Source organism: Mandrillus leucophaeus, unplaced genomic scaffold, assembly GCF_000951045.1.
Source record: "Mandrillus leucophaeus isolate KB7577 unplaced genomic scaffold, Mleu.le_1.0 Scaffold185, whole genome shotgun sequence".
NCBI lineage: Eukaryota > Metazoa > Chordata > Mammalia > Primates > Cercopithecidae > Mandrillus > Mandrillus leucophaeus.
This window is the reverse complement of record NW_012101865.1, coordinates 2,859-16,609: the sequence shown is the minus strand read 5'-3', so window position 1 is coordinate 16,609 and position 13,751 is coordinate 2,859. Positions and strand designations below refer to the sequence as shown.

Here is a 13,751-nt window from a genome sequence, read left to right as displayed (position 1 = left end):
TTATGGCTCCTAGATTTTAAGTCATAAGGTCATCTCCACTCCAGTGTTACATGAAGGAATCATTCTTGTTCTGATACTTTCACAGTCCTCCCTCTCCACCCTTTTATTATTTAAATTTTCGATCTATTTGGAGTTTATCCTGGTGTATAGTGTGAGGCATGGACCAGCTTTTCTCCTTTTTTTCTAATTAACACTACCTGATTTAATGATTTAAGCATTATAGTTTGTTTATATTCGGTAGGGCCAGTCTCTAAATTTCACTCTTTTTTTTCCTGGTTATTCTTGTTTGTTTATTTTTTCATATGAACTTTTGAAAGTTACTCAGTTTTAGAGGAAAGAAACAGAAAAACTTGTTTTGAAAGGGACTTGGAGACCATGTTAAATTTGTTGATTAGCAATAATAATTATGTGTTGGTTCTTTGAAGGTTCTATTCAGTGTTAGGTACTTTAATGACAACATAGGAGAAGGCAAGAACCAATAATTTTTATAAATTGGTGACTGATACCAGTGTCATTTTCCTAGCAATTTCTCGTACTACCTGTAACAACACTTTCAGCGCTTAATGTTTTAGAGGAGAAAAGCCTATGCTATGAAGACAGGAAGAAACACTTTTCAGGTAAAATTAAGTAGCCAATGACAGTTTTGTTTATTTGTTGCTTACTAGGTAAAAGTTTTGTTTGTGAGAAACTTGGCTACTACAGTGACAGAAGAAATATTGGAAAAGTCATTTTCTGAATTTGGAAAACTCGAAAGAGTAAAGAAGTTGAAAGATTATGCATTTGTTCATTTTGAAGACAGAGGAGCAGCTGTTAAGGTAGAAATTTTGAAATTTTGGTTCTTGATATTTGAATTTTGTTTCTGAAACCTGCCAAACACGTAATGTTAAAAACTGAAGTAAAATTGACTGTTAGCTTTTGCTGAACTCTTTCTATTTAATCTCTGTTAAGTGGTAGTAGTATAACAGATAAGACTCCATATTTCAAAGCCAGATTATTACTGAATTTGTGATCTTAGGCAAGTTATTTTTAATCTCTATTGTTTTGTAAGATTTGATAGCATGATGCCTTGGAAGTATTACAAGGTATAAAAATTAGCTGCTGTAAACACTAAATAGGTAATGAATATATTATAACTACTTAGTTTACCTCAGTTTGTGTACCTATGAAGGAAACTGAGTGGTGTACATGACTCATACAGTATTTGAGTAGATGTATTGTGATGAGGGTATGATTAGTTTTACCTTTATTTAATCATTTTAGAGTTAAAATAGCATTCACTATGTTTTACTGATTTCAGTAATTGTTAGAGATATCTCTTGTGTATAATAGTTGATTTAGTCTTTGATGATAATGATAAGTATGAAGAAAGTATTTTCATATGGTATTTGGAACACAAAACCTGCTTTCTATTGACAGTGGGTTTGGACTATCTTTAATGGGTGAAATTTTCAGTTTCTTTTTCTTGTTCATCTCTCCTTCCTTGAGGGGATGGGAAGCAAGACAAAACACTACTAAAATCTTTTTTATGTTACTGGGAAGATAGATCCAGAATGTTTAGTGACACAGGCATGGTTCTTTTTTGGCATGTTTGGTTGGTGGGATACTACCACCTCTAATTTGAGCATTTTTTGGTTTTGTTTTTTGCCCAGGGTACTGCTTTTAAAACAGGCTTTCTAGAATCTCTGACTCGTTTATAGCTAATCGGCTTGCTCATTGATGATAGCTAATTAATGAGGCAGTATTGTTCATAAAATTCATAACTTGTCCAAGATCACAAACTCAGTAATAATCTGGCTTTGAAGTATGGAATCTTATCTGTTATACTATTACACTCTTATCTGTTAATGTGTGGCGTCTGAAATTTTTACTGGTATAGAATGCAGATAACTAATAATTTTATGCTTTCCAAATATTCCTCCTGACTCAACTGGTTTTAAATAACTGGTTGTCCTGATGGAAAATATTTATAGGATGGTTTGCCAAGGAAGCCTATTAAATTATAAAATATCTAGTCCAGGAACTGGGAGTCACCAGGATGGTCGGGGCAGAGAGTAGATGTTTCATTTTTTAATTTATGCCAGGAAGCTTTTGTAAACTTGTTTAGTTGCTTTTACTGAAGCAGTACAGGGAAAATTGCAATCTTGAGGACTAGTTTCATTTTTGTCTAGATACTTATAAATCACTAATAGCTCGTTATAAATAGAACATTTTTTTATGTGTGCCCAGAGTGGGGAAAGGTATAGGGAAACAAAAAATAAAATATGAGGAGGTGACATTTTGTTACTGAGTACCTGAACCTTTTGATGTATGGCAGAGGTTGTTGGTTGGAACAACATGAACAAAGGGCTAGAACATGGAATGTTTGATTACTGCTTTCTATGTAATTGCTTGAGTCTTCATTAGTCCAGGCCTTTTCTGGCTCTGTACTTTAAACTGTTCAAGCAAAATACATTTTGAGTTAAGCATTGTGAGGGAAACCTAGGTTTTTTGTGTTGGTATCTTGAATTTTACAGATAATCTCACTCTGTAACCTCATTTGTGCTTCAGATCCTTGAAATTTTTGTATAAGAACAGTGTAAGACCTGTATGTTGTATGCTACATGTTTATTTAAAAATTCTAATCCTGAAAAGTTAATCTTTGGTTCGTATTAATATTGGCATTTTTCCCTGGTATGGATTTGCTTCTTTGGTGTGGATTTGCTTCTTTGGTATGGCTTATCTTTTAAGGAGTTAGTTATTTGGAATTAAGGAGCAGCAATAGGTGGCAGCCCTTTTACCTTTTAAAATACAGTATCAGGAGGTAGGTTTTGTTCTAAATGTCATTTACATATAAAAAGATAAGGTCAAGGGAAACGTATTTTCTTTGTGTTTGTGTTTAACTTTCTGGCTAGATTCACCTTTTGGCCATTTAAAATAATTGTGCAGTAAATTATTAAGTATATTAAATGAGTCAAGTGTGATAGCATGCACACTATATAAAACATATAGTTTTATATCATAAAATAAATTAATTTTTCAATTTTTTATAGGCTATGGATGAAATGAATGGCAAAGAAATAGAAGGGGAAGAAATTGAAATAGTCCTAGCCAAGCCACCAGACAAGAAAAGGAAAGAGCGCCAAGCTGCTAGACAGGCCTCCAGAAGCACTGCGTGAGTCTACCTTTTAGTAGATATGTCTTTGGACAAGGAATCTCCATTTGATAATGGAGATCGGATTAATAAAACACAATCAGAGTCTTGAAGCAAACTGATTTGTTTTTTCTTTTCTCCCTTCCCTCCTTTGCTAGGTATGAAGATTATTACTACCACCCTCCTCCTCGCATGCCACCTCCAATTAGAGGTCGGGGTCGTGGTGGGGGGAGAGGTGGATATGGCTACCCTCCAGATTACTATGGCTATGAAGATTACTATGATGATTACTATGGTTATGATTATCACGACTATCGTGGAGGCTATGAAGATCCCTACTACGGCTATGATGATGGCTATGCAGTAAGAGGAAGAGGAGGAGGAAGGGGAGGGCGAGGTGCTCCACCACCACCAAGGGGGAGGGGAGCACCACCTCCAAGAGGTAGAGCTGGCTATTCACAGAGGGGGGCACCTTTGGGACCACCAAGAGGCTCTAGGGGTGGCAGAGGGGGTCCTGCTCAACAGCAGAGAGGCCGTGGTTCCCGTGGATCTCGGGGCAATCGTGGGGGCAATGTAGGAGGCAAGAGAAAGGCAGATGGGTACAACCAACCTGATTCCAAGCGTCGTCAGACCAACAACCAACAGAACTGGGGTTCCCAACCCATCGCTCAGCAGCCGCTTCAGCAAGGTGGTGACTATTCTGGTAACTATGGTTACAATAATGACAACCAGGAATTTTATCAGGATACTTATGGGCAACAGTGGAAGTAGACAAGTAAGGGCTTGAAAATGATACTGGCAAGATACGATTGGCTCTAGATCTACATTCTTCAGAAAAAAAAATTGGCTTAACTGTTTCATCTTTAAGTAGCATTTTGCTGCCATTTGTATTGGGCTGAAGAAATCACTATTGTGTATATACTCAAGTCTTTTTATTTTTCCTCTTTTCATAAATGCTCTTGGACATTATTGGGCTTGCAGAGTTCCCTTATTCTGGGGATTACAATGCTTTTATCGTTTCAGGCTTCATTTTAGCTTCAAAACAAGCTGGGCACACTGTTAAATCATGATTTTGCAGAACCTTTGGTTTTGGACAGTTTCATTTTTTTGGATTTGGGATAGATTACATAGGAGTATGGAGTATGCTGTAAATAAAAATACAAGCTAGTGCTTTGTCTTAGTAGTTTTAAGAAATTAAAGCAAACAAATTTAAGTTTTCTTGTATTGAAAATAACCTATGATTGTATGTTTTGCATTCCTAGAAGTAGGTTAACTGTGTTTTTAAATTGTTATAACTTCACACCTTTTTGAAATCTGCCCTACAAAATTTGTTTGGCTTAAACGTCAAAAGCCGTGACAATTTGTTCTTTGATGTGATTGTATTTCCAATTTCTTGTTCATGTAAGATTTCAATAAAACTAAAAAATCTATTCAAAACATTACCTATTTCAAATTCAATTGTGTCCTAAAACATTATTTTATTCGTAATCCTTGCAAGGAATATTGTTTTCAAAGTATAACTGCCTATGTGAGTGATCAAATTCATGCAAAATTTCTTGTCTATTCCAACATGTATTGTGGATATTAGACTGAGGATTAGTCTAAATTCAAGTATTTATTCCAATTAGCACTTCATTGATTGGTGTTCTCTCATAGTCTCTTCTAATTTTGAAATTTTATCTTTTATTTAAAAAAAAAAACAGGTTCATAGACTTTTGAGCATTCTTGCAGGCATTGGATAATTTGCGTTAAAACAAATAAAATGTGGCTGGGAAAGCAGACTGCAATCTATTTTGACCCACATTCTTTATAAGGGATAATTTGTGACTGAAGACCTTATTTGCTGGATAAGTGAATGTACATACAGGGAAAACTGTTAGTACTGTGGCGTCAATTGCACTGCGGACTTTAGTTTTAGTAAACGTGATTGTGACTACCATTTCAGTTACTGGTTTAGGAATATAATTTCCTATTACTATGTAAATTTGCTTTGAGAAACATTCATGCCTTGTAAGAGAGGCTTAAAAATATCCAGTAGTAATACCTCTGACTTTCTGTTAACATCTCGTTTATTTTTATTTATCTGCTATCCCTAATGCCTATATTTTTTGTTGGCCAAGACATAACATCTATTTCCCTATTTCCTTTTGAAATTCTGATTTATTCTAATGACTTTTTTGCTTGAGAATGAGAGGAACAAAATAATCTAAGCTTTATGGTACAGAAAAGTCTGAATCACTTTCAAATTACTATTAAGTTTTCCCCTCCATCTTATTCTTACGTGGTTCTCAAATGTTTTTATAATGATAAAAATATCAGAAGCCATTGGGGAATAATTAAAATGGATACACCATTATTCTGTGTTTTGTTCCTGTTTGGTGTCTTTGTGATAGGAATATTAGATTTCAAAATCATAAGCCACTTAATTCCGTGTAATCTTGGTTAGATCATACTGGGTTTCATGGCTTCTTTTCGTTTCAAATAAGATTAATGTTTACTGATGAAAGTCAATATATTTCATTTCTTTTTCAAAGTACACTTATTACACAGTATAGTCATTTAACAGACCTTATTGATATTTTAGTTTTTTGGAAACTGATAAAGGAATTATGGTCTGTTGTTGTATGATAGTTTTGAGTTAACATGGGTATTTCTTTGGTAAGACAGATCCAGTTGTTTTTCTTATGCCCATGTAAGTAAAGACACCAAACATTCTTTAAATGCTGCTTTTAAACTTTGAAAATACAATTTGAAGTTGTAACTATACATCTAATTAGACTTAAGTAAAATCCTAATTTTTTTCTTGGAAAGAACAAAATCTACAAATAAAATTTGAGTTGTTTGTATTTCTTAATTAGGTGTTACAAGCTACAAAGTTGTCATAAAGAATCTTAAGAATGGGTATAGAAATGATTCTGAGAAAGCATAAACCCTCGCAAAAACTGTAAGATTAAAACTTGGGTTCCATGTCAAAATCCTTTCCTTTAATTGCAAATTATATTTTGAATTTTAAAGTGGCCACCTCCTCCTCTGTCCTTTTCACTAATTAAAAATATATTTGCAGAGGTACCCTTTAATTTTTGGTTTAGAGGTTTTGTGGCTATTTAAAATTGTAAAACATAATCCTATAAACATTAAAACTCAAGAGCTTTTCTTCTTTCATGTCTTATAAATTAACACTGTAGCAGCATTCAGAGAAAATAGATTCAGAGGTCAACTTTTCACATAAATCTAACAGTGTAATATATAAACCTGAAAAATGTCAATTGAGGGAGGTCTTTCTTCTAGATTGGCATTTTAAAAAAAAATAGGTACAAATTATGAGTTCTAAGGAACTTGGTTTCCTGCTCTCCTGTCTTTCCATCTTTTTTGTTCCCCAAGCTAATTGATTTGGCTTTATTTATGAGCCTGTTACAGTAAAGTGTGTGTTGGGAAATATATTGAGGTGTAGAACTATTCTTTGTAGGTACCCTTGTGAGACTATTACAGATATGCTCCTCCCCATAATGGAATACTAATTTTTATTTGATCACTCATTTATAGCAGTTGCTTAAATGTATGTATTTATATGAAGGTATTTTAATTTTTAAGAGCAAAAAAGTTCTAATAAGTTTCCAGATTTCTAATAAATCCAGGTTTATTTGGTGAAAAGATAAGGAAAATGAGTTATGATTCTATAGTTTTTTTAAAAATGAATTCAGCATAATTGTTTTTCAGGTTTTTTTAGTTACTGGGGTTATTCTGCATAAGAAAGCCCAATGCTTTCTGATAGTAGGAGATAATTTTTCTCTCTTTTGACTTTGAAATCTGACTTAGGAGATGAATTCTTTTTAAACAGGTCAGCATGCAACAAAATAAATTATATATTTTAAATTTTAAAAGAGAAGGGACATAAAATTTCACTTCTAGCATAAAGCCATATAATATTATTCTTGAAACTCATTACATCATTTGCCTCCTGCCCATTTGAATATAATCATACCTGCGTTTTATTAATTGTGTATTTGTAAAACCAAACCCTTCCAGTAAATACTTGCTATAAGGCTATTGCTTATTAGTTATCAAGGCTTCTAAATATGTTAAAACTTGTCATTTTGATTTTTCAAAGAGAATTTTATTATACTGAGCTACCAGTATTCTTAAAGAAAACTAACCAAAGTTAATTTTAGTGTTGTCCATTATTTTGTGAATAATTATTACGTGGAATCTCTTAAGTGAACAGCTAAGAAAAAGCCTTATAGAAAGACTGCACTGGATTTATAAGTGTGTTTATGTTTCTCTAAGAATGGGAGCTTCTGTTAACTTAGGGGTGGAGTTGTTCTGAGGAAACCAGTAGATTTGATGACTGACTGGAGAATCCAGAATAACAAATCCGTTAGCCAGACATGTTTACTTTTATATTAGAAGTTTGTTGATTAGGTCTTAATTTTCAAATGCAAACACCAAGCTTTAAAAATACTGCATATATAATGTATTGGTCAGCAATTTAATAATATTTAATTTGAAGTTAATGATTGTTAATTCTTCCAGAAAAGTTTTTTTTCTTTAAATAAAAATACGTGTATATACTTTTTTATTTAGAGGTTACCAGAAGCTCTGGTTTTGTTTTGTTTTGTTTTTTTGTTTTTTAATCATTTTCAGATGTTATCCAGAAATCTGCAAGTGTACTTTTCCTGTTTTAACTCCTTCCTTTTATCACCTGACTATCAGGGAAGCGAGGTTGAGGCTGCCCTGACCTGACATGTCATGATGTCGACTTGCTAGGTGGGGTTCGCTGGGGACGATAACCAGTGGAATTGTTGGTAAGAACTTTTTTTTTCCTATTTTTTTTTTTATCAGTAGTGGGGCATTAAGTGTGGGAGAATGCCCATATCCTATAAGTGGGCAATTATGTCAGCCTTGTAGAAAACTAGGACTTTAATATTAAATTATTTCTGTTCTTAATAGGAACATATAATAACACTTTACTTACTCTTAAATTGGTAGCAGATCAGCAAGAAAGGCCTGCAAATATGAAGTAAGAAATACTCAGGGTGTATTTTAAGTGAGCAAAATAGACACCTTATAATCTTAAAAAGTGTTGGAGAGATAATAAATTTGCTTTAACTGTCATTTCATTCTAGTATTATATTTTCTATATTTTGTTGGATAGATTAACATAAAATGTATCTTAAAGAGATATTTATTGCACATTAATTGTAGTGAAAAGAAGACATTGATAGAATGGAGGGTTTAAACACCAAAGATACTATTTTTAAAAATCTTCCAAACTAATCTTAACATTGTAAAATGGAACTTTAAAAAGTTTCAGCAGGTTGACAATAATGGCCTCAATTTAGAGGTATATTGAGACAATGACTTTGGGTCAAGAGGAAATTATATAGCTGAAATATTAAGACTTTGAACATAGCAGAAACAAACCTATGAACAACTTGTGTTTTGTGTGAAAGCTAGGATAGCTGATAGGATTAGTAGATATTGGTAGAATTGAGTCAATATTTAAATTATTGCTAAAGATTAAAATCCCTCATCTTATAGTCTGTAGGGGATTCCATGGTGGTAAGGTAGAGATTGAAATTAAATTTAGTAACTAGGCATTTCTGACCATATCATATAAAAAAATAATTGTAATATGGTATAAGCACTGATTAAAAGTAATTATGAATTTTCATGCCTGAAGAACCTTCTCAGTATTCTTATAGCACTGTATCTTCTTTATTGGTTGAGAATATCAGTCTAGAAAGAATTTCCTAGATGTTAAACGTGCTAGTCAGTGTCATGAATATAAACCCTTACCTGTAAGTTTGCTATAGACTAGTTGTGCAACACTGGAATGAAATTATATAATACTTTTAAGCATTGGCAGTGATTGCAGGGTTGTGTTAAGGTAACATTTTATGCATGTATCAGTGACAGAAAGGATCAGGGTATAAAACTTGCACTAAATAGCCTGCTCCTTAGGAAGTTTCAAGGTAAACAGTAGGAATATTCATGTAATTCTGATGAGTTTATGTAAGTTAAGGAAAATGCAATGCCAGTTTGTTAGCTTTAAACACTTAGAACAAAATACATTTCATGGAACCAACAAAGGAGACATTCTGGGGAAAAACTTAAATTGCTCAAATTTAAATAAGGGCTCTCACTTTAGTAGATTTGTCAGGATCCCATGAACATTGCTTTTCTTGATTCCTCACATATGAGGGTTGGGCAAAAGGGACTTCTCTAGCCTGTTCAATAACATAGGTAGACTTGTACTTAGTGAATCCTATTGTAATATTAGGTACTATGTTCTAAGACTATTTCTATAATTGGGCTGAAGGCTCCTGCAAACATAAATCGCTGATATGGATATAGTAACATAAGAAATATCAAAATAGGGACATTTGCAAGACCTTTTCCATTTAATCATCAGTTTAATAAAAATCCTTTTGGTACAGTGTTCATGTACCATAACTGTATTGGAATATTTGTACAATGTTAAATATTTTTAATAAAATTTAACATGTTCAAAATGTTGTGTTGGTGATTTTGGGTGGGGTGTGATGGGTTTGATTGTGGAAAACAGATTTAGTAGTTATGTGATTAAGGCTTTTGTAGTCAAGTGGAGTTTCTGTCTTCAAATTTAGTACTAGATATTGGATACCTGTTCTAAGGAAGGTAGTGAAGGAGTGGGATAGTAAAAATGAAAAGGCTGAACTCAACAGAGATTTATTAAATTGTCAGGAAGCTTGGCTGAGGTTAGAACTAGATCTACAGGTGGCAGATGGGAATATTGGCTGTGGCATAACAGGCTGCCAGTAGCGTTTTTCTGAGGAAATCATGGCATTTTGGAAGTGTTCCTAGAGAATCTACAGAGGTGGGCAAACAGAAACATTTGTACAGTGCTTTCAGTAGGTTTTTTATTGCCCCAGTGCCCTTGTGCCCTTGATGTGACATGCCACAAGTGAAGGAGAAGTGGTGAGGGGGTTATTTGAGGAAAGCTGTGTTGGACAGTTTGGATGCATCATCGGGAAATACTGCCAATTTACAGGAAGTACTGTATAAAGAGTTCTCTCTTTATGTCTTAAAGTTAACTTTATGAGGTTTCCTATTCTCTTGCAGGTAGCCCTAATATGGTGGTTTTTCTTTTTTTTTTTTGAGACGGAGTCTCGCTCTGTTGCCCAGGCTGGAGTGCAGTGGCACGATCTCGGCTCACTGCAAGCTCTGCCTCCGAGGTTCACGACATTCTCCTGCCTCAGCCTCGCGAGTAGCTGGGACTACAGGTGTCCGCCACCACGTCTGGCTAATTTTTTGTATTTTTAGTAGAGATGGGGTTTCACTGTGTTAACCAGGATTGTCTCAATCTCCTGACCTCGTGATCTGCCCACCTTGGCCTCCCAGAGTGCTGGGATTACAGGCATGAGCCACTGTGCCCAGCCGGTTTTTCTTATGACTTATTTTTCTTTGAGGGTGTCCTTCGTTTCTCACCAGTCAAAAACGTAGAAGTTCTGCAACTCAGAATGGAAATTCACTTGAAGTAATGTGTGATTCCTCTGTAATTAGTGCCGTTAATAGCAAAAAATATTTAAAAGGAAGATGATTGGGACCTAATAGTCTATAAACAAATTGAGTAAGAAAGTATTAAGAAGGACTAGTAATGTATTCTGCCTTGTTTCTTTCAAATGAAGACCATTAAACTGAGTTATGGGGAAGAAAAAGTGAATACCCTATTGTTTCAAGGTAATGAAGAGTAGATAGTATACTTCCTTTTGGTTAGTGTTTTCCAGAATTTACTGTTCTTGTTTTGTATTCTTTTTGTTCCAAGATCAAAAGATCACTCACTGAAACAGGAAGGAATGTTCTAACAGCAAAAATATCTAAACTTGAGCATCTTTAGGTGTTTGCAGAATGGGATGAAAGGTGGGGCAGCTCACTGATATGCGATGTATTTCTTCCAAAAATAAAGGATTGCTTAAGCTTTAGCTCTGTCAGAAGCCCTGAATTTATTAGTTTTAGAAATAGCAAGATTTCATTAGGTATTTTCCTGTGGAGTATATTATATTCACCTAGGGAGATATCTTCTGTCTGTAGCTATGAAAAGAAATTACATTTCTATTTCCTTAGTATCGAAAGTTGTGACCAAAATCAAGACCACGTGTAGACATTTCCTCCAAATCATAAGCAAGAGTAGTGTTTTATTCAGCTGTTTGCTTAAAATTCCAAATGGTGACTTTTAGGCCTAGATGTCCATTTATTAAGAGACAGGAGGGGCTCTGTGCAGTGGGGTTCATGCTGGTAATCCCAGCACTTGGGGAGGCCTAGGTGGGAGGATTGCTTGAGCTCTGGATTTCAAGACCAGCCTGGGCAACATAGGGAGACCCCATCTCTACAAAAAATCAAATTAGCTGAGCATGGTGGCACACAGCTGTAGTCCCAGCTACCAGGGAGGCTGAGGTGGGAGTATCACTTGGGCCTGGGAGGTAGATGCTGTAGTGAGCTGTGATCCTGCCACTGCACTCCAGCCTGGGTGACAGAGCGAGACCCTGTCTCCAAAAAGAAAAAAAAAGGCAAGAGATTAAATTAGACACAGTTTAGTCGTGCCTTTTAAAATAACAAGGAGTTTGATCATTTTAAGATTGGGGTAAAGGTGAGGATCAGTATTGTCAAGTATGGTAACATTGGCAAGAAAAGGAGCTCAGTCTCAAGTAAAGGGGTACTATTTCCTTAGATACGAAAATATTACATTATTGCAGATCTCAATACTATTTAATAGAATTTAAAAACATTCCTGTATGGTGGTTCTTGGGAGATTATTCTGTACTTCAGTCAGGAATCCTTTAAGTCTGTAAACTTCAGTTTCAGCCTAGGTTTTTAAGTAGATTAAGCAGAAGTTAATACTTTTTTTTTTTTTTTTTGAGACAGTCTCGCTCTCTCCCCAGCCTGGAGTGCAGTGGCGCGATCTTAGCTCACTGCAAGCGCCGCCTCCATGATCTCGGCTCACTGCAAACTCCGCCTTCCGAGTTCGCACCATTCTCCTGCCTCAGCCTCCCGAGTAGCTGGGACTACAGGCGCCCGCCACCTCGCCTGGCTAATTCTGTTTTTGTATTTTTAATAGAGACAGGGTTTCACCGTGTTAGCCAGGATGGTCTTGGTCTCCTGACCTCGTGATCCACCCTCCTCAGCCTCCCAAAGTGCTGGGATTACAGGCGTGAGCCAGCACACCCGGCCATTAATATGTTTTAAAAGGCCACTATTTTTATCAGCTAAATCACTTTTGAAAATTTTGTCTTATACTCAAAATATCATCAAAACATTCTGTTTTCATTTGAACCTATTGATTATAATGGTGCTTATGTGTTTGGCTATTGTTCAAGTACCTGAATTGGCTTGATTAGAAGGACTTGGGTGTTCTAGCCAGCTGTCGTATAACTAAATATTTTTTGGTTAAATGGTACGTGTTTAGCATTGTTTTGTCATTTTGAAACTTTTCCATGATTCCTGTTAAGAAATAGAACCTTACCAAATTACTCATATTGAAATATAATCTGTATAGTGTTGGTATGGGAAATGATCTAAATACAACCAACAAGAAATATTTTTATTGAAACTTCCTTTTAATTAATGAGCAGTAATGTGGATATCTTCATTAGTTGTAATGTCATTTCTGTTTTACTATCCTAAATGTGAAAGCAAAGATGAATGAGACCATTTCTTGCACATATCAAATGATTTTGAAGGAATTTCTGGTGATTATTTAAATTTTCTAGTTAAGCTGTCTAGGTCACAATTCATTAAAAAATGCTGCTCAAACTTGAAGTGAGTAGGAATTTTGGGGATTTTGATTAAAATGCAGTTTCTGACTCATTAAATCTGAGATGGGCAAGAGTCTGCATTTCTAACAAGCTCATAGGTGATGCCAGTGTTCCTGACTACACTTTCAGTAGCAGAGTTACAGATTATCTCACATTTTGGGGGATTTTGGAGAATGATCTTAGTAGAAAGGATAACAACAGATGTTTGCAGTGATTTGCCTGGATGTAGTTGGTCTGAGATTTAAAACTACAATAAAGGTTGCCACAAATGTTTAATAGTGTTTGGGATCCCAAGGAAAGGTTAGGAACATTGTCTGCAAGAAAATGAAATGAATTTAGAAAAACAGGTTTTAATAGTTTCAAGGAATTGCTAGAAAATAATGGGAAGGAATACGTAGAAAAAATCAGGATGCTGAGAAAATGTCATGGCATGTTTATTTAGGAATTAGATCTGAAAACAGTTACATGAGTTACAGAAAAAATAAAAATAACTTAAAGCTCAGAAAGGAAAGGTTAATAGGTTACTAAAAATGCCTATGTGGTTTTATTTTTGGAATATGTAACTTTGTCTCCCCAGAAAGGTTTTCCTTAACTAGTTCAAAGTAAATCTTGGGCCAGGTGTAGCGGCTCATGCCTGTAATCCCAGCACTTTTGGAGGCCAGGGCAGGTGGATCACTTGAAGTCAGGCAGGCATGCACCTGTACACAGCTACTTGGGAGGCTGAGACCGGAGAATCACTTGAAACCAGGAGGCAGAGGTTGCATTGAGGCGAGATTGCACCACTGCACTCCAGCCTGGGCGAGAGAGTGAGTCTCCGTCTCAAAAAAAAA

At 35.2% G+C, this 13,751-nt stretch overlaps 1 protein-coding gene across 6 annotated transcripts in view; it reads left to right on the top strand.

Annotated features, from left to right (window-relative positions):
- HNRNPR (heterogeneous nuclear ribonucleoprotein R) overlaps window positions 1-4,578 on the top strand; it is a 34,362-nt gene extending 29,784 nt beyond the window's left edge. For all 6 annotated transcript variants that reach the window (XM_011977814.1, XM_011977815.1, XM_011977813.1 and 3 more), the window contains 3 exons: window positions 666-815; window positions 3,030-3,151; window positions 3,289-4,578. In XM_011977814.1, the coding sequence (XP_011833204.1) occupies window positions 666-815; window positions 3,030-3,151; window positions 3,289-3,901 (885 nt within the window). In that variant the 3' untranslated portion in view covers window positions 3,902-4,578. The remainder of the gene's footprint in view (window positions 1-665; window positions 816-3,029; window positions 3,152-3,288) is intronic.
- The last annotated feature ends 9,173 nt before the right edge of the window (window positions 4,579-13,751 follow it).